Source organism: Artibeus jamaicensis, unplaced genomic scaffold (assembly GCF_021234435.1).
Source record: "Artibeus jamaicensis isolate MK-2021 breed Jamaican fruit bat unplaced genomic scaffold, CSHL_Jam_final contig_923, whole genome shotgun sequence".
In the NCBI taxonomy this organism is placed as follows: domain Eukaryota; kingdom Metazoa; phylum Chordata; class Mammalia; order Chiroptera; family Phyllostomidae; genus Artibeus; species Artibeus jamaicensis.
Window position 1 is genome coordinate 14,939,665 of NW_026522014.1, and position 21,749 is coordinate 14,961,413.

General features: G+C 38.7%; 1 protein-coding gene across 2 annotated transcripts in view; it reads left to right on the plus strand.

Annotated features, from left to right (window-relative positions):
* HDAC9 (histone deacetylase 9) overlaps window positions 1-21,749 on the plus strand; it is an 841,506-nt gene that overhangs the window by 727,156 nt on the left and 92,601 nt on the right. For both annotated transcript variants that reach the window (XM_037163907.2, XM_053655071.1), the window contains exon 23: window positions 1,471-1,589. In XM_037163907.2, the coding sequence (XP_037019802.2) occupies window positions 1,471-1,589 (119 nt within the window). The remainder of the gene's footprint in view (window positions 1-1,470; window positions 1,590-21,749) is intronic.

The following is a 21,749-nucleotide window of genomic DNA, read 5'->3' on the forward strand; positions in this document are numbered from 1 at the left end:
AATGTCTAGTATCCTAACAGACATCATATGGCTATTTCACCCATATGAAAAGTAGTAAATTGATCATATGTAACGCTTTAATGAAAATGGCAATGAAGAGTGGTATTATTAGGAAGGAAAAGAATTGATGAGACTGCTCCTTATAAAGTAGCTGTATTAGAGATTTTTTTTAATTTTATGGAAGAATAAAATAATGAAACCGTGCATAGGAAACAAAATATCATTTGACTCAGTTTCACTGATGGGCCAATTCGGATGTAAGTGGCTCTCCAGTTGCTGGAAGGTTGGACGGACTTCCACAGAACTCGTTTACATGCACATTTATGGGTTTGAAGAATCGAGCTTTTAAACTCTTCTAAGAGTAATGGAGTTATGAAAAACATGTTATGCATGTATGTCTCCATCTAGGTAAGTTTCAAAGAAGTATCTTTATTTTGTAATTTCAACTTCTTGTTTACATGCACACATTTTTTAAGCTACCAAAACTGATATTATTATGGGGAATTGACAAATAAAAAATGTACAATAATTACACCACTCCTCAAGAATAATTGTTTTAATATTCGGTTTGGCCATTTCTCTCCAACACAGAATAAGAGGCATGGCTACTTTTTAAATTTCCTGGGCTGTACACTTTTCCCATTTCATTAAATTGTCTTTGAGAAATTGAATTCTAATGATGGCACACTGGTCTTGAAGCCTGCATTCAGAAAACATGTCAGTATTATAAAGCCAGGGAGCATCCATTAGTCATTCCCTGACAGACCCAGCACTGGGGAGAGAGGGATCAGGGGGGCCTGAGGAAGATGAAGAGGTACAAGTGCTGAAGAGCCTGCGTGGGGCCAGCAGGGGTGGCTATCATGGATGAGGCCACCACATTCCTGGTGTCTCTGACCTTGGACTCACTTAACGTTATAGTCTGGATTCTATTAAAGGAGTTGCATGTTTTTTTTCTCTTTGTAAGAATCACCCCCTACCATGACAAATATTTAAAAATGTTTTTTTTTAGTTGGAAAAGCAACTTTTTCCCCAAAGAAATTTATAGTTCAAATTTACACCAAGTTCTCACTAACTGGAGCAAGCGGGGTTTTCGGGACAGCGTCAGCTTTCCTCTGTAAAACATTAGTCACTCCCCTGGAAGAGGCAGTTTTTATAGGCAGTTGGATAAAACAGCCACAGATGTGCATGGGAAATGATGGGCTTAAGAATGTACCTGCAAAGCGCTTTCTTTTTTTTTACTTTGGAGGGGAAAAAAAAAGATGAAAGATAGAAGACTAAATTGGGATGCTAAAATAACAGTGATTCTGTATTGAGGAAATGATAAGTTTTTGATCCGTTTCAAACAGCGTTTTCTTTTCCCCTTTCCTTTATTCTTGGGAAGTTCTTGAGAGAGTGCCAAGTCTTTCACTGCACAATTTTTAAAGGTATTTGCCATTCCCATGTGTAACTGCCTGCCTTTTTACTGTGCAGGGCTGTAGTGACGCCTGTGGCCAACGAGTTTAATCCAGACATGGTCCTAGTTTCCGCCGGATTTGATGCATTAGAAGGCCACGCCCCTCCTCTGGGGGGTTACAAAGTGACAGCAAAATGTAAGTATATCCTTTGGGGTTTTAAGACATGCTATGACATAACATCTTTACATTTGTAAAATAGACGGCACCTTTTACAGGGGTCTAGTCAAGTTAGGTGAGACTTTTGAAATGTTTCAGATGGTGTTTACTGCTCTGTCAGATTCACCTCTTTGTAGAAATTGGCCTTTAAGAAAAACAAAGTTAATTTGTTTTCTTTGGTGGACTTGGGGGGACAATTCAGAACCTTTATGGTTTCAGGAGTCCTGTGTTGCTATTTAAAGGCAGATGTGACAGGGCTTCTGTTTAAAATAAGTTGAATGACTTGAAAGGTCATGAGTCTAGAAAAGCTACTGGACATTTTGCAAGGAAAATCGAGGTTACTGTTTTTATTCCATTGTACTTGGAGTAAAAAACAAACAAAAACCCCCACTCTTTCCCAATAACACTATGATCTTCGGGTTTGAATATGATGTGGTTCCGTGCTCGCAGGCTGTTTACATGCCTACAGGCAAGGTTCAGGGTCTTCTGTTGTGTTGCAAAGATTAATTTTTTGGCTGTGTCACTTAGCAACCAGACTCCAAATGAACAAATAATTTTGTGTTATATTTGCATTTGATTGATGTGACTTAATGCAATTTGACTAGAAAGAATCTTTCTTTAAGAATAATTTCTGCATTATCTGAATGTGAAAACAAGGGTATGCACAGTCCATGCATACAAATGTTTGCAGCACAAAGAAGAGGATCCATCGTGTTTTTTGGGTGAGTTGGGGGTGGGGGTAATGGAAACAAACAAATCAAAACCAACCGAAATAGTTTTAAGTTAGAGAGATAAATTTGGATCAAGTGTGTTTTATTAATTTGAATGGGACCAAAGAACCAGCATCATGCCAACCTTTGTCTTTACTTGGCATCTCATGTGAGAGAGTTTTCTGCTCTCTAATTATTCCAATAACATTGTTAGGTAGTAGCTATTTTTAACATCTGCTATTTACCCAGGGTTCTTAGTGCCTTGTTGTCTATTGAAAACATATTAGAAGAAGCAACTCCACAAACACAGACAAAACATAATAACTCACAATTTTTGTACAGTATAATAGAGAAGTATATTTGGTTATATCAAATATCTTTAGAAGCTTTTTTACTTTCTTTCTGAATGCCACTCAAATGGAAGTCATTCTTTCCTGTAGAGATAAACCTCATTTGAGTCCAGATTGGTGAGTAGCATAGTCAAAACCAAAGGGAAAAAAATGTTTGTACCCCAAATTAAGATAAATCCAAACAACAGAAAATATATGGAACAAAGATGGAAATCCAGAAAAGGTGTTCCTTGTTATTACATGCCAGAATCTCCCTCAGGAGGGGTTTATTGGAGGAATATCTATATTTGGGTCCTTCTCCCTGCCCTGGAGGCAAGTTGTAACAAGTCCACTTCTCAGAATTAGCTAGAAGGAATTAATCTTTTTGTTTGCTTGTTCGACTGTTTATTATTATTATTTTTTGCCAAGTCAAGTTCAAGTATCAAATGTCATCTGGCTTCTACCTCTTGTTAGCTTCAGTACAGTGGGCCAAAACCTTCCTTTCATTGTGTTTCTTCATCCATTTGGGGGGACATTCTTCATTGCTTCCTATGCCAGGATGTTTGTCTGTAATCTCTCCAGACTCCCACTTTTTCTTATTTTTTCCTCCTTTCTATGTTTTTTTCTACTCAGCAGGTCATAGGCTGCCTTACTAGGTAACTTGTTTACTAAGAAAAGCACCCATGAATTATGAGTGATTTAATAACTGGCCCTTTCTTGAGTACTTGCACTTAATAAGGAAGAGATATACAATGAGAAGAAATCTCAGAAACCAAGGAGATTGTAGTTGGAGGTTATCTAAAATAGCTCACATATTTTATTGATAAGTAAACTAATTTATATTGTGATCTGAAATAATTGGGGTTAAAACCAAAGTGCTTATCCTGAATTTGTAGTAGATGAACTTACATAAGGCTTCTGCTGGATTTTTTCACGAAAGAGAAAAACGTTTCATAAAATGCATGAAAATAGAGAACTCAGATGCCTACTACAGAGGCCATCGTGGTGCCCAGGACCCTTAACTTTTCAAGTGTAGTCTGTGATAGACACTGACTAGCCCCCTGATACATGAAAACAACAGAGCATCACATCTGGGCAACTGTTTGTACATACCAGCCCATGCAGGCCTGCATTTGCCAGCTGAGGTGCTGCCACCTTCACTAGGCAGAGGTTAGTTAGCATCTCTGGACAGCTGTAGTTACAGATTCCCCACATAGCTCACCCCTGGGTCTCTTTGTTCTCTAACACCAGGCAGATGCCTTTAGATTGCTTTGGTCTGAAAGTTCTGAACAGGCTATTCCTGTGGGGCCTCTGCTGTCCCATGCCAGAAGTCGTCCTCCCTTCTAGGGGAATCCCAAAATGAGGCTGAAGTGGGCTAAATCTAAAAGTAGGTGGATATTATCAAAACATGTTTCTCTCCGATTGTTTTCCCATTCTGAAAAAAACTCTCCCTGGCCCCAAGTAGAATGTTCAAGGACTTTACAGAGCAGTTTGGCAATCATGTCAGAGATGCTAACATTTTGTTGTCTTAGTGCATTGAATGGATATTTTAAAATAATTTTGTTTGATATTTCAGAAAGGAAAGGATAAAGTCAAAACCAATAGTGTTTTTGTTTGTTTTTAAACATTTAATTTGCTACCTGATTTTTTTAAAGCATTGGTTAATACTATGACAGAAGTTTCAGTCCCAATATAGGGATCATTTAAAATTAAAGTTGGTTCTTTGCTGGTCTGTTTTTTCCCCTCTCTTCTCTCATTTCTTCACATATTAAGTGTTCTATACTGTGAAACTACAACAAAAAATATTCAGATATGTTTCTACTAAAGTTTAAAATAGATAGTCTGACTTAGTTATTTGAAATCAATGCTGCCCTTTTAATGAACCACCCAAATTACGGCCCAAACTAAAAGGAGTAAGTATCTTTGTGTCCTACCTGAAGCCTCACCTCAAACTTCACATTGAAGACATCAGTTTATCTTTTAAAACACTCTCATTTTCATCTGATTGTCTTCAGGATACAGTATAAGAGGGTTGGCATGACGACTAAGTGCCATGTTCAAACAATAAAATTAAATAAAATTTATTCACCATATTGCAGTACCCCTTTATGTATTGTTATCATTAAAAAGATGTAATAAAAATTGTTCATCTTATAAATTTTTTTTTATTTTAAACACATTTACATATTCTCTACTTTCATTGGCTTCAGGTAGTGAATTCGCATGTGCAAACTGCTTTCATCATGGGTATAAAATTTTTCCTTTTCTTTGAAATAATGCAAAAGCCATTGTAAGATGATAGCCACATATGTTTTAAAAATGCTTCTTTAATAAACATGAAGTAGTTTCACAGTTCTTGAGCTAGAAACCATTTCCCTCAGCAAATCCATAAATGGGATTTTGACAAGTAAAGAACAGCTAATGGTTGGGGATAATATCAAATAACGTATCCTCGAGTCTTGAACCGCCAACTTCACCGTGGTAGAATGTATTATCCTTTGTGGGGGGGGGCTCCCCTCCTTTCCCCCGTGACCATCTGTCTGACGGGGAGAGGGCACCGCCCACGGTGGGGCAGATACCTGCGTAGATAAATCAGTGCCCAGCTGTGAGTTCCTCCTGGGAAAGCACAGAAACCCTTGATGAGTCAGTCCTCCAAAAATAAACCTCTAAGAAGTTTCCGCGCTAAACCAGTCAACACATAAGTGCCAAGAAATAAACTTTGTTAAACAGATGAGGTTGTGTTGGTTCACATCATCTGCTAATGACGGATGTATGTGCTAACAAACTTCATTATTTCTCCCATTTAGAATTGGCAAGAGCTAAATACTCTGATTATATTTACTCCAAGTCTTTTGTTTGTAAAAGAAAGAAAAATCACTGCCCCTAAGTCCTATTTGTCTTCCCCTCCTAAACAGTGTCATAATTTGTGTTTTTCCATTACACAAACACACACTCCTACAATATATTAGTGAATGTGGTTTCAAATTTACCATACATATAGCAGAAGGTAAGTATTAAATTATTGTTCTGTGCATATAGTTTATGGAACTTGCTTGTTTTGCTTTTAACATCTTTGTTTTGACATATACTCATAAACATTTATGTATCCTTTTACTTCCTATATATTAGGCAATTATGGACATATACTATTATGTGTTTTATCTATCTTCTTATGAATGGACTGTTAAGTTGTGTCTGGGTTTTCACTCTGGTAAGCAATGTTGAAGTGAAGCATCACTTCTGTCATGGTTTCTCTTGCCTAAGTGTTACCTTCCTCTGACGGTTCTAGTCCAAGTGCCCTTGTTTCTTTCTCGGTACGTAGCACTTGAAAACATGAGGGAAGCAGCTAAAGAAAGAAGGAACACCTTACACCTTCCTCAGCAACTCCTCAAACCACAGCCCCAATTCCATGTCTCCCTCACACATAGACACCAGCACACCGGAAGCTTTCCCCTTCCCTTTACCATTTTGTGCTTCATATATCACACCCCTGCCTTCCCCATAAAAACCGTCAGAGAGCATTCTGTTGTGTGCTAATCCCCTTCAGGTCTAATCCAACAGTCAAGGGGAAAAACAATGGGCTGGAAGTCATGAGATAGATAGACTCAAAAACATTATTTTAAGATGTTTTCAATGAATACTTCAGGAATTAAATTTAAACTGAAAAAATGATTTTCTACTCAAAGCCAGTCACTAGGAGGGCACGGTGGTCCTGAGGTGGGAGGCGTGGCCTGGGCATCCAGCAGATGAGTGATACTTCTGGCATGCACTCAGAATGACCGCGGGAGTGTCACGCAGCCTCTTGAAGGTTGTTTTCTGGACCCTGAAGGGAGCATTAGTTTCATCCTGGAAGTATTATTGCTATTGATGACAGAGCAATAATACCTGCTGGCAATCACTGAATATTTACTCTGTGCCAGGCACCACATGCGGTACTTTTCTGCATCAACTCATTTCATATTTTAGGACTACATGAGATAATACATATAAAGAACCCTCTGTGTATGTTTTTATTGTCATGGTTTTTGTATCTCCTTATTATCCTGAAATCACTAATGAGGATTTAGCAGTCATTTTAAACAGTGAGAAGAAAATTACGTGACTCAGTCATAGAGCTGAAGAATAACAAAACCACAACTCAATCTCAGGTCTTTTAAATTCTACCTTATAATAGTTTCCATTTGGCCCAACAAGTTATTAGAAATATTCCACATAAATTAGTAGTTTTTAATTACTGTAGGAATGTATTCTGAACTATGAAAACTATGGAAGATAAAAGGAAATTCTCCCAACAATAAATTTACTTATCTGAGTAAAATGCTTTAAGTCAAAAAAGTAAGCAGAGCTTTTCATATGTATAGGGGAGCCTACCAGTTTGCAAGTCTTATTTGCCACTTGTCATGGAGGATTCTATTGAAGAACAAGTCAGGGACCTAGTCTTGGGCTCAAATTTTTTCATGTACATGTAGTCTCTTCATTGTACTGTAAGCAGGTATGAGGCTCCCTGCAAAAGCAGGAGGAAGTGGGTCTGCAAGACATGTATATTTATAAATACATTTATGCAGCATAGTTTCCTTGGATATATCTTATGGCCAGCATAAAGAAGCAACGTAGCTAATTAAGGAAGAAAAAGTGTCAGTGTGTAAAAAAATAGCAAAGCTTAGATTCAGGGATGATTTGATTTTGAAATGACAGCCAAAAGGTTTGTTCAATGAGTGCTCCATGTTTTACTATTCCCCGGCCTTCATTTTCTCCCGCAATTGCCTGTGTCCTTACACCACCTGACAACTCAGATACCAAATTGTAGAAGAATATTTTCCATCTGCTGTGATTAGTTACTAATGTCATGAAACAATCCTTAGGCTAGGGTGACTGCTACTTAACTTTGAAGAGCAAAATTGCTATAACTGTACCATAACTGGGGCCAGATCAACATCGCTTTTGAAAGGAAAATACATAAGCAGAGTTTGCCCCGAGGGGGGATGCCAGCCGCCACAGTAGAGCAAGATGTGTGCAGAATTTCACTGATGCTAAAATGCATGTTTTTGTATTTTAACAAGTCGGAATTGGGATGCCGCTTACATTTGATGACATTTCATTATTGGATTAGTAATGTTCTTTTTATTTTTATAGTGGTCTATTAAAAATTGGTCACAATTATTTTGTGCTATAATTGATGACATCTTAGATTTAAAGAAATAGAGTGTTTTACTTTTTGAAATGTTGTTTAAAAAATACCAGTCAAAGGCCATAACTAAAATTATAGCTTAGATTTTCATTTTATATTTTCTCTCCAGGCTTCCAGTGATTTAGTAGAATCCCAAGAAAGTAAAAATTAAAATCACAGCACCAACAAGCAAAAACATTATCAGGGAGAGATTTTAGATAGTGGATTCTCTTAATGTGAGTTTGATGTTAGATAAAAATTGTCCTTCCTTGGCCTGAAATTTCCATGACCATAGGTTTCGACTCTATTGTAATGATCCCTCTAACTAAAATCATTCGTTTCCTCTTTCACAAATCAAATCAGTACAAAGGAGAGTCAGTCAAACAATTCATTACATCAAAGGTCAGTACAATAGTGAGAGTATGGGCCATGGCTATGTGGCTGAGAATCACCTTCTAGCATTTGTGTAGCTGATGAAGTTATCAAGGACATTACGGGAAGTGGATGTGCACTTTCCGTTTAGAGGTAGTTTTCCTCATCCTGCTTTCATGGGCTGGAGAGTCATTACGGTCTAGTACAGTGGTTTTCCGCCCAGCAGGCATCGGCATCACCTGGTGGCCTTCTCAGGCTTGCTGGACCCCACTCTGAGAATTTCCCAGACTTTAAGCCTGGGGTGGGCTCTGTAATTTGCATTTCCAAGTTTCCAGGTGATGCTGTGACTCCTGGTCTAGGGACTACATTTTGAGAACCACTGTGCTAGTTACAGAAAGAACGGACATAGGATTTGGGATTGGCTGGTCTGCAGTTTGGGTCTAATTGGCTATACACTGATTTTTTCTGTTTTTTACTATACTTGTTTCTCAAAGAGAAATAATATAAATTAATCTGTTTTGGCTAACTTAGGGATATTATGAGAATCAAGTGAGTTACAATGGATTCAACAACATGGTTCCTAATACGTGACTTTTTTGCCCAATATTCCCCTCAGATAGTTTCAGACCAAGAGTCATTTCCAAGAACTTCCCTTTATCTCTCCTCGCAGGCAGCCTCATTGGGAGTTGGTACAGCATGTGGGCTCTGCCCTATCCTTTGGTAGGAAAACTCTGTAGAAATGAGCTTTCTCTTGATCTCAGACTTCGATGCATTTGCAATCAAACAATATGAAAAGTAACAAGACAGACATATCATTTTCTTCCAAGTGGTTTCTAAAATGCAATACTTCTCTTAAGGAAGTTTCCTCATTGTGTCTGTCACCTTCATCCAGTCGCCAAGTCTCAGTGCCCACTTGTTCCATAAGAAATTGTATGGGACTAACCCAATTGTAAACTCTAATTCATCTCTTATCTTTTCTTCAAATGTTTAGCATGGGATTTTTCAGTGTAAATGAGTCACTTGTATAAAAGCGTATTTACTTTAATGAAGGAAGTAAAACAAACGCCTAGACTTAGGAAAATGCAGTTTGTAAAACTACATTGGTTACTGCATATTTTTCGACTACTCACGTTTTTTCAAGACTGACTTATGCTTAGTCATACAACAATGTAGTCTATAGGGAAGGTCTGTATTCCCTGCTGTTTTTCTCCTTCCATTGACTTCATAGAATTTTTCTGTAAACTAGAAAAAATACCTGTTTCAAAATTTATTTTTACCAAGTCATTGACCATCTCTGGCATATCATCCCTGTGCTTAGTATTCCCTTCCTGCACTACAATACACTTTGCCCCTCATACCGCACAGACCTCTTTCCACCCTCTGCCTCATCCTTATCCTCCACGGTGTCCCCTTTGCTCAGCATGCTCCAGCCTCGCAGACCTTTCCATCGTCTATCAGGCCAGACTCCTGTGAGGGTCTTTGCGAAGGATAGTCCTTCTCTCTGGAACCCACTCTCCTTCAGTGTTCCCTGGCCGTCTTCTCAGCTTAGACCTCACCTCAGAGAGATCTTCCCTGACCACTGTGCCCACCCCCCACCACACCCCGCCCCAACCATTTTCCATCCCTTTTCCTAGTTTCTCTTTGCTAAAACTATGGTATTTGGGTCTACTAGATGCTTTAATTATCATATCCAAAGGGGTTAAAACATCATCTCACTCATTGTTCAGGCTCAAATCATATTTATTGACCTTCAGCTATTGAACGATTATTCTCTTTAAAAAAAGAAATCAAGTGATCTTATTCAAAATGTATTTCAGTTCCATAAAGTGAATCTAATCTTTTATTTGGAAAGTTTGGTGCATGTGTATATATTCAAGATATTTTTAAAAAGATCCATGCTGTGCTATGTGTATTGCTATGTTATAGCAGAAAAAAAAAGGAAGGAAAAGAAAAGAAAATGATTCATTCTGTCAAGCAGTTTTAGGTAGTAGTTCAAAAAAGCAGGCCCTGGAATGGAACTTTCTAGGTTCAACACTTGGCTCCGCCACGTGTGTGTGTGTGTGTGTGTGTGTGTGTGTGTGTGTGTGTGAGAGAGAGAGAGAGAGAGAGAGAGAGACCTTGGGCAACTTACTTTATGTTAGTGGGACTGAATTTTCTCAAACACAAATGAGACTGTCTCTTTCATAGGTTTGTGAAGATTAACTAGGGCAGCCCATTTTTCAACCTAAAGAATGACATTTAGTAAGCACTCAACAAAAGTGAGCGAATATTAAATAGTCTTATTCCTGTGCCTTGGAAGTGCTCTGGACTATAACAAGTTTCATGCACACATAGCATGTTACTCTTATTGGAGTTGGACAGCCCTAGATCTGTGTCCTGATAATAACGTGTAACTGTCTGGCTTTTAAATGCTTCAAACTAATTCACAGACAAAAGCTAAGCCAATGAGCACTGTTAACAAAATGCATAACGGCATCGATTTGGGGAGATCACTTACATGAGTGCAAGGAATCCACTAGACTTGTGCTTAACAGGGAGTCGGGCTAGCCAGCCAAGCTCATATACAGGGGAATAACATAGTAAGTGTAGGCTAATAATATTTGGGGCAAAGAGCAGAATTCTTCATTTAGTGAACATTTCTATAAACATCTAAAAGATTTTCATATACGGGAAAAAAAGACTGTGTGGCTTCAGGTAAAAACAAGGAATGAAAGTGAGGGAACACTTCTGTTGGTGATTGGGAATGTGTCACATCTACCGTTACTGATCACCTTCTCAAAAGCAGATTTTTTAAACACTCCAAGGTAAAGAAATTTACTATCATATAAAACACGAAACAATGTTTATTTTTGAGCAATTTATGGAAATTTGTCTTTAATAGTATCAATACTATGATGTAAAATTTTAAATAAGGTGGAAATTAGGAAGGTAAAAGGATAGTTGGAGCTAGAGATGTTGAAAAACAAAGGTAAACCCAGAGAGACCAGACAGGCCAAGGTAGCATTCTCAGGATTTAATTTATTCGGCCAACTCCTTCTCAAAGCAGACAGTATAGCGTATTTTGGCAAGTGTGTCTGATCTGGGTTTCACAGCATGTGTTTCTGTGTGCGTCACGTGCCGTTGGGTTAGCTCCCACTCCTGAAGACCCTGTGCCTGAATGAGTGATGTCCCCTACATCCTGCTCAGCAGCCTGCTCAGTTCCTGTAGATTCAAGCCGATGGCTATTTTAAAGAAGTTAATCCATCTCGTATTTGGTCTTCCCGTTTTCCTGCTGCCTCTGTTTTCCCCCAAAATTATTGTCTTTTCCAAAGAACCCTGCCTTCTCGTGATGTTCCCGAGGTAGGACAACATATTTATGCACTATATGAAATCCATCATCTCCTTCAGGATCACTTATCTCCAATTCAAAAGCAGTTGCCAGCTCTGTTCATTTATTTGCAGTTTTCTGGGTCTACTGTAAACAGTTTTCTCAGATGCTGTTATTTCAAGTCAAAGACTTCTCCCCACAGCAGTGCCCTTATGCACAATAGTTCCTTCCTGTTTCAGGGTAATTATCTAAATAAGGCACACATTGGAGTCCTGCAAACCTTTTTATTGTCCAAGTAGCTGGCAGAGGGAATCATTTATTAGATGCAGCTAATGTCAGTAACTGACAGGCGTGTGAAGGGCCTAAAGAAAACAGAGGAGTGTCAGGCCGCTTGGGATGGTTCCAGGAAGGTTGTCGACTTTAAGAGCCACGTTTGATTAACAATCGTGACGGTTATTGAAATTTCTCCTATTGTTTTACTCAGTAGTCTCAGGGGTGCTGTTTGGCACAAGGGTGAAGAATGAGATCTGCAGTCAGGAAAAGACACCACTGCAGGCACTAGCGAGTGAATCATTGAGTACCAGACTTGATCACTAGTAAGTGCCAGGCCAAAGGACTGCCACAGGCTTGTGCGGGGGCCCAGCTTCTTCATCTTCCCAGCGTGCCTGCTGCTGTTCCTCATTCCGCAACTGTATGCAGAGGTGGTGTTCAGGTGTTTGGCAAGAGGAGAGTAGACTGCAGTCACCTCTTGATCCCAACGAAATAGATCATACAAGCTTTAGAAGTTTCATCATCTAGAAACTAAAATCCCTTACACTGGTCACAACTGTCTACCAGGGGCAGCCCTGGGACCACCTTCACATGAGACAGAGGCATTGGTTTTCTAACAGCCTGGCAGGTATGTCTGTCAATGAATCTGTCCCCTCTGGTGGCAGGGAGGAGGGCGCTTCCAACCGACCTCTTTGCTGACTCCCACATCAGAGAGGAACAAACTTGAAGAGCAAAGTGTTAGTAATTCTTACTTGCAGCCAAAGCCACATTACCCCCTCCAGTTGTCCTAGGTGGGATTACTCCATTTACTTCCACACAACACTCAAGAAAAGAGTGGAGAAGAATAGGGGGCGTGGTGTATTGGAAATTGCACTAGGAAGAAAGCAACTTTTGTTCTAATCCTCGTTCACACACTAAATAGCTGTTTAAAAAATTGATGTCTCTAGTCCTCATCTTTAAAATGAAGTATTTGGACCAACTAAAGAGTAGTTAAAATTCTCTATCTAGAATAGCAAGAACTACAAACATTTAATAGTCTATGGGAGCACATTACATTTACTTTCTAAGTTTTTATGATAATGCTCTAAGACAAAGTAATATTGCTGTGATCCTCATTTTACAAATGAAGAAACTAAAATATAAAAGGAAATATAAGAAATGGCCTGGTTTACGAAAGAGCTACAGCTGGTAATTCCCGAGTGGCCTGGCTTCAAATGCTAGTAAAATGTATTTTCTGTCTATATTTATATCAGAAATGGACCTCGAAAAATTGAAAATAAGGAGAGGAGAGGACCATGACGCATTTAGGACTTGCATCACCCTTCGGATGCAGGTTTATTAAGTTTGCTCCTTTGGCTATAGTAGCTACACCTCTCTCCCATTCTGCTATTTCCACTCTTTTTTCTTCTTTCCTGGAAGGTTATTTTGTATGTTGAGAGCATAAACCTCTCCACCATGAAGAACTGGGGCCCTGCCCTGTGGAGACAAAAGAGGTAAACTTGTGCCCTGTATGTTCCATGATGCTTTGTGAAGAGATAAGTAACAGGCAATGCAGAGTCGGAGAAGGGGACCGATTGCACGCGCACACACACAAAATCCAGAGGGCTCAGGACAGTGTGTTTGGTTTTGTCCCAGACTTACAATGGTATTGAATCTTCCTCGGGAAGGACTGCCCAAACTGCTTTCTTGGTAGAGAGATGAGATTTACATTGTAAGGATAACTACTGTGGAGTCGAAGGAGCTTAAGTTTATGTTCAATCTTTTTTTCTTTTTAAATACTTGATTCTTCTCATAATCTCATTTAGAAGAGAGATTCCTCTCCTCTAAAGTGAGTGTTGAGACCCTACGCAGGGTTTCAAGTAGGCAAAAGGATTAAAGGGGGGAAAACCCAGCGACAAAGAGAGCCCTAAGTGCTTTCTCATGAAGGCGGTGATAACAGACAGAGGTGTGCAAACACCTCCGGGTGCAGGGCTCTCCCGCCGTGTCCTTGCCCATCTTTTTACATTGATGGTGATAGTGGTGTCTGAAGGGACAGAAAGCTGCAGGCTCTAAACCACCGTTAGTTCTGTGCACAGCCAAGCCCCTCAGGGTGACAGTCTGCAGTTGTGCTCAACACAAAGAGCTGTGGGGTGAACGGAAGCCAACGTGTAACCTGTGCTCGGTGTCTGGGTCAACGTTTAACCAGGAAAATGAAACCAGGAAAAAAGAAAAGAAAAGTGCTTACTACATTCAACCAGTAAACATTAGTCACCTACTATGTGCTTCATGATGTTGTAGGTCCTGGACTTACGTCAGTTTGAAAGAGTCAAAACACTGTGTTCTCTGGCTGCTTATGTATCCAAGCTATGCTCTCTAAAAGATTACACACCAGCCCCATGTGGTCATTTAAATTTGAATTAATTAAACCATGTATTTCAAGTGCTCAATAGTCATGCAGCGCTGGCAACTGCTACATTGGACAGACTGGTATAGAACATTTGCATCGTGGCAGAAAGTTCTTTCAAAGAGCATTTTCAGTGGTTAATGACTAAACACAATAAATGAGTAACATATAGTACATTGGAAGCTGATGTGCTGTGAATAAAGTTAAAGTAGGGAGCCCTGGCCAGGTAGGCCAGTTGGTTCGAGCATCATCAGATACACCAAGGTTGTGGGTTTGATCCCCAGTTAGAGCACATACAAGAATCATCCAGTGAAGGCATAAATAAGTGGAGCAACAAGTCTCTCTCTCTCCCTCCCACCTCCCCCTTCCCTACTCTCTCTCAAAATCAATTAAAATAAAAAAAATAAATAAAGTAGGGAAAGGATAAGGTTATGCTGGGAGAAATGAGATTTGCAGATTTAGAGGAGATGATCAGAGATGGCGTCTCTCACAAATGGCATCTAAACAATGACCACAAAGTGACAAGGGAGCAAGCTGTGAGACCAGCATAGGGAAGAGCGTTCTGGGTGTGGGAGCAGACAGGGCCGAGGCCGTGGGGCGGAGGTGCCTGGGAGTGCTCTGGGGATGAGGAGGCGAGTGTGGCTGAGGTGAAGCGGTCAAGGAAGGAGAGAGGTGCCAGTGGTGAGCAGTGGTTCTGTTCCGATTTATAGTGGAACTAAGTGAAGTGGGCGTGCTGCCACACCGGGTCTGGAGCAAGGGAGGGCTGGGGGTGGAGGATAAAGGGTAGCTCCAAAGCCTTGAGTCTGGACACCAGAAAGCAAAGAGTTGATGTGAACTGAAGTGGGGGAAGTTGTGGGAGCCAGTCTGAGACAATTCTCAGGTGTTCAGCTCTGTACATGTTGGATATGAAATGTTTCTTAGACAGTTGAGAGCAGCTTTCCAGAAGGCAGGGGCATATGTATGCTTTTAGTTTAGGCCAGAAGTCAGAGCTAAAGGTAAACATATAGCTGTTGTCAGCATGTAGATGGCATTTAAACTCATGCCCTCAGGTGAGTTCACCTATGGGGCAAGTGCAGTTAGAGAAGAGATCTAATAACAATGGGACTTGGGACACTCCAACACAATGACATCCAAGTAAGGACGAGGAGCCAGATGAGGAGATGCCAATTGTCACTAGCAGAGCAAGGTGTCCTGGAACCTAGCTGAAGCCAGTGGTTTAAGAGGACAGCAGTCAGCTGTATCAAATGTTGTTGATGGGTTAGACCTGTCTGCTAAATTCGGTAACACAGAGGCCACTGCTGACCTTGGCAATGAAGGGTTTGATGAGTTAAAAGCCTGGTTAGGGGAAAGCATTGCAGGAGGGGAGTTGAAGACTTTATTTACAGACTATTCACTTTGTGAGGAATTTTGTTCTGATGGGCATTAGGTAAATGGAGCAGTAGGTGGAAAGAGGAAAATGAGCATTTAAAAAATTAATATTAGTAAAACCAGAGCATATCTAGTACAGAGCCAAAGAATTGATGCTGTTGAAGAGAGAGAAAATAATTAATTTCTGGAGAAATGTCCTTGATTTTATGAAGGGCGTGAGACCTGGTGTGTAAATGGAAAGTTGGGACTTAAATGTATGGAGAGTTTCTCCATAGCAACAGTCAGAGAAGCAGAGGGCAGGGGTCCAGATGCTGGCAGGTGTGTGAGTGTAGCGGTAGGAGATTTATGAAGTGTGCTTCTGATCGACTTCTTCCTCAGTGAAACAAGAACCAAGGTCATCACTGAGAATGAGAACGGGAAGGAGATTCTGGAGGTTTGAAACCCAAGGAGAAGATACAATTAGCTAAGAGAGAGGAAAAGGGAATTTGTTAGGAGAAGATGGCATGAAGCCACTTTATGGACCCACATTAGTTTCACGGACATCACTTCAAAGTGAGACAGTTCATTTTCACTGGCCACATCAAACAATCATTCAGACAGGGCTGAATTAGAGATAGAGAGGCAAAGAAGCAATTTTGTGATGCACCATGAATTTTAAACTGGTTAAAGGCAGGAAGTGAGAAAATGAGGAGTGTAAGGGAAATGAATAATTGATAGGATCAAAATGAACTGCAGATCCCAAAATTATTCCAGTTGTTGTAGTAGTGGAGTAAACTGAAAAGATAGGTGATGATGATTCGGGAGAAGCATGCTTGGAACTGACATTATGGAAGGCTCTGATTAAAGGCACCAGGGCATGATCCTAAGAGTGAGTCACCACATTGGATGCTAAGCTACATCAATTCACAAAGGGAGTTACTTTAAATTCTTGTTAGGTCAGCATACATTCTGTCTGACTTGAAGTATCATCTCTTTATGAAAGAACAAAATTTCTAATACATTCATAAGCTGATGCTTAAATTCAAAAATAAAAAAATAATAGGGTAGCACATTCTCCTCAGATAGTATCACAGGGATATAGATCTTTTTGGCTTATCGCTGTGAAGACAGTGCAGTGTTGGGATTTGCATTTGAGCAGAAGTTTAAGCGTCTTTTTGCACCCAGTTTCCAAGAGTTTCTTGTATGGGGACTTAAATACAAGCCCAGTAACAATAAGCATTATTTAATTTTGCTTAGTCACTTTCTTTATGACTATGTTTCTAAAAGAGAGGAATATCAGTGTTTTGGGTGTAGGTTTTTGACTATTTGACTCCACAGCCATAAAGAAACAATTGATCTGTTTGTACAAGCAGGGAAAGCTCAAAAGTGAGCAGGTATATGTTTTGTTAACACAAAGGAAAAAAATCAGGAAGATATATTTCCTAATATGTAGGAAATTCTCAGTGTTATTTGTGAAAGAAGGAGATATTTGGTGAGATACAGTTGATGCTTATGTTTAAGTTTTATTTTCTACTAGGGTCTTATTTATATTTATTCTTGAGACATAAATGTGGAAACATTTCTGCCTACTGATTTGAAGATTTATTAGCAGTCAATGGGAAAAAATAGAAAGTGGACAATTGCTTTATTTAAGTTTTAAGAAAAATGTGTACATTTTCTCCAACTTTAAAAAGACTTTGATAAAACACTCAATTTGGTCTGGCAGGATTCTTTCACCATTACCTTTAAAAGTACAAGGTATAACCTTATCTTCATTAAGTGCCACTGAATGTCTGGCACCACATAACTAACCAGAGAATTGGTAGCTTAGGGTCCATGGGATGCCTCAAGTTCAAAGGGAATAGAGACATCCTGTTTGGTGTTGTATTTCACTCATGCTGTTAAAACTGCCCAGACCTCCTTAAATGTTTTCTTTTTCATTCTTAAGCATGATCTTCTTTGTTCCTAGAGAATAACACAAAGCATAATAAAACCCAATGTCAGAGCAAATAATTTTCATAATGTGTCACAAGATTTTATTTTTAGCTACAAAGGTCTTCTTTCCTTTTATACAAAAAGATATCATTTTTTTAATGATGGTGAAAACAGGTCATACACCACTCCTGAGGACCTGTGACTTGTTAGGAAAGAACAAACATTGCTTTAAAGTTCCCAATTTTAACTCGGCACCTTAAAAGTGCAGATTATGCTATTGAAACTTTGTAACGAAGGAAGTCTATTGAGAAACAATGAAGGTAGATAAGTAAACCCTAACTTGTCCAATTAGGAAAATTCATTCTCAATTTCTAAGACCATAAACATGAACAAATAAGGTGTTTTAAACTACTTCTGCATCTAACAACATTCTAAAAGATTTAGTAATGTATTCATTGAATCCAGAAATTTCACATACTAATTTTTTTCTAATATAAAATCATGACCTGTAACTTTCTTGAATGTCTCAAAGCTTATTTTCATTAACATTTACTATTTTTTAAATTTAAGTCATAGAAAAAAAATGCTGGCTGAACAAAATCTGGTCTGACTGAAGTTTTCAGAAATTACTTAGTGATGTTTTCTACATAATAATTTGTAACAGAGGGTGATAAATAAATACCAAAATAAAAGTCCTGTCTATCGAATGTATATTGAAGCTTGGCTGTTATTTGGGGAAAATTAATAAGGTCTCTTAAGTTTATTGAATACTTTCTGAAACCTGACCAATGCCCAAAATGAGAATTCATGGTCGGTCAGGACCCTAGGACTTTGCACATTTCCCTTTGTTTTGTAGGGGAAAATATATGAATAGATAAATGTTACATGACTCCTTTAATCTATTGTTACAATGACCACAAATTGTTTAAAAGAAGCTGCATAGCGGCTTCTACTACCTTCATCGGCAGAGCATCAAATGATCAAAGTTGTAGGTCACATTCAATCTGACCATGCTCTACTGGAGAAAGTCTGGTTAAGCTGCCTGCTTTGGCAACCAAAAAGAATGAATTATATGTAGAATATAATTCTACATATAATACTTTAAAAATTATTTTCATTAAAAATTTTATTTGTGATTTGTTATTTATGTTTACATGGTTATAATTATATTTTAGTAGTGACTCTAAAAGCAAATATTTCCCCCATCCAAATGTCTTTTAAAATTTGTTTTCTTTTTCACTTTGTCCCTTATTGCCACCTGCACAATGGCCTGGATCTGTTATTCAAAAGCTGCACCCATATGTGGTCTTTCTAGATTGCTGCTTTGTACTGTGTATTTTAATATGTCTCCTCTGAATGTCTCAGTGTCCCCAAGAATAAAGAAGGATTGTATTACCATGTAAATTTTTGTACCTACAGAGATTAGCAAAACATATTTTGTACATTTAAAGAAATTACGTCTTCTGGTGCATGAATCGATGGTTACTGTACTTATAAAGCACTATTTTAGACATTTCTCAGTGAAACTAGTTCTTAATTATTATATCATTTGTTGACCCATTTATTTCATCTTAAAATATTTATTGGGTCTTTAAGACACAGTACGCATTCATGGTCTGTTCTGAGAGATATCTCTACAACTATGGCAGTATAGATGTAAAACATTTACATAGGCTGTGGAGCACGGATGAGGAGGTCCATCAGTCTACCTGGCTGAGGGAAGACCTTGCTGATAAGGTAACATGGCACAGCATGGCATGTCGAGTGTTACTCAGCCAACTGGAATAGACAGCTAAAGAAATTTCCCATAAATGAAAAAAATTCTAAAAGTGCATTGTGTTTTCATGAAAATGATACATGGCCTCATACAGATAGTAGTGTATGTAAAGGCGAGTGATTAAGACAATGCATTATCTCTAGGCGAGTTTCCTGTGAACACAGAACAAAGTGAATTTTAGTAAGCGGTACTGAGGGAGGCAGCTCTCTTTTTATTTAGGTTACAAACTCACTAGAAGGCTGTGTGCTTCTCTGTTTGTATGTATATATGTACCTGCCTGCCTATCTTATCTGTTCGTCCATCTGTCCATCCATCTGTTATCATTCTACCTATGTGGAATTCACTTCCACAATACTTAAATGTAAAAAGGGACTAATACTCTTTCCTGGCTTAAAAAAAAAAGAGTAAGTCTGATTTAGTTGATGACTGGTGTGAGAAAGTGGACTGGTATTGCTAATTTTATTGACTGGTAGATAATTTTCATAAATTCAATGAGCTGAATCCAGAGGTCCACTATTTTAAGGAAATATTTTTAAAGTACTTAAAATGCAATATGCTTAAAATACATCCTTTTAAAAAATACTAACTCATAAAAATGTTAGACATCCCTTTTAAAATATGCAAGAGACTATACAGTTTTTTAAAATTCTACTAAGATTATACTATCAAAAAATTATGAAGATTGCTGAATTAGAAAGTCATTGCACAGGGAATGTTTCCAAAGTATGGACTTTGGTTTTGGAATCTCCACTAAGTTTAATGAGGAATCATGTTTTAATCTTAGGATATATTTGCTCTGGTTTCACTAATTGAAAACATAACTATGGGATGAGTTACAGACGGTTCTCTCTCAGAATCAAGATGCTAATTCAGTGTCCCATCAACAGAGGGCACTTGCTGTGCTGTGTTCGGATTTGAACTGAGCTCTTACGTGGTAAATAGCAATCAGCATGATTGAGTGCACTCTGCCTGCTTGCTAGCATGGGCATCATTTTTTTTTCTGAGAAGCACACTTCCTGTAGCTGAACATAAACTTGATCTCTCCTTTTTCCATTATCCTTACTGGGACTCATGAAGAATCTGACAGCCTAGGCTAGGTTATGTTAAAGATACTGATAAAAAAAGATTTTATAATTTCATAGGCTCCAGAAAATGGCAAATTTTACTTGTTTCAGTCCAAAATTAAAATCAGTAGTATTTTCATTATTCTCTTAGAAGACATAGTGGCTAAGTTAATTTACAAAGTAATAGGATTACAGTGGTTTAATATTTTAAATTGATGTATTAGTTTTGAATTATTCAATACAGTTAGTGTCATCTATCAAGTAGTATGGTTAAAGGCAAATATTCACATTAACCAGATTGTATTTTTAATAAACTAGACACTTTTCATGACTTGGCATATAAAAAATTTTATGTTGGATCTGAAAATATTAACAGAAAAATTCAAGTTTCTATGCTTTATGTCCAGATCTCAAAACCTGAGATTCTCTTCTGTGTTTTCTGAAATGAAGTATTCTTCGAAACAGTTGATAGATAGAACATACAACAATTCAAAAGATTACAGAAGAGGCATTTGTGTCAATGGGTCTAAAACAGTTTCTCTAATTTAAAAAAAAAAAAAAAGGTCACACAGTACACTCACAGGAAACAAAGAATTCCAGCAGCAAAGCACAGCATTCCAGAGCTTTCTTCCCTGCCCAAAAGATGTATGAGTTTTATGAATACATACCTTTCTTTTATTTTAATTGGGATAGTCTTACTTCGAAGTCTACAGAGAACAGCTTAATCCCCCAAACACACATCCACAGACACACAGACATACTCACACCTACACATACTATTGTTCTTTGGAGAGGTTAAGGTCGGGAAGCTTAAAATACGTATCGTCAGGATGGGGAAAGCTTTACAGTGCTGACACCAACAAGCATGAAATGTACTTGATCCTGGGATAGTGTGAAAACTATGAACAGACTCAAGAACAGATGGCCCCTATTCACCCCATGTGGCTAAACACACAAATGCCAACCTCAGAGACGCCTTACCTTTGCCCTGTCTGTCCCTTCTAGGCGGGGTCTGTTATATCAAGGGTTATTGCCTTCTTGGCCCACCCTGCAATCAGCTTTTGAAGTCCATGGCCAAGAAGGCAGTGTGAGATGCCATTATGAGAGAGGTGTTTGCTTAAAGATATAGTCTGAACAAGATCCCATGGACCCTATGATTGTCTGGCAGGGAACCACAAACTCTAGCCAAGATCTTCTAATCCCCTGAGGATTCAGAACTGCCCACCATAAAAACATAATGGCCTGTTTATCTGAGCAGCCAGGAGATAACATCTTAAAGTTACAATCTGGGTTACAGACTGGTGACATGAAGCAATAAGAAATTCAAATACCTCCCTCACCCTGGGAAAAACAACATGTGTGCATCCCAGCATATAGATACCACTGGATGCTCCTTTCTCATGCTAATGAAAGTCACAAGTTTCCCAACGTTTTTTTGTGAAATCAATTAAATATACTTGGGAAGAAATGGATGGACC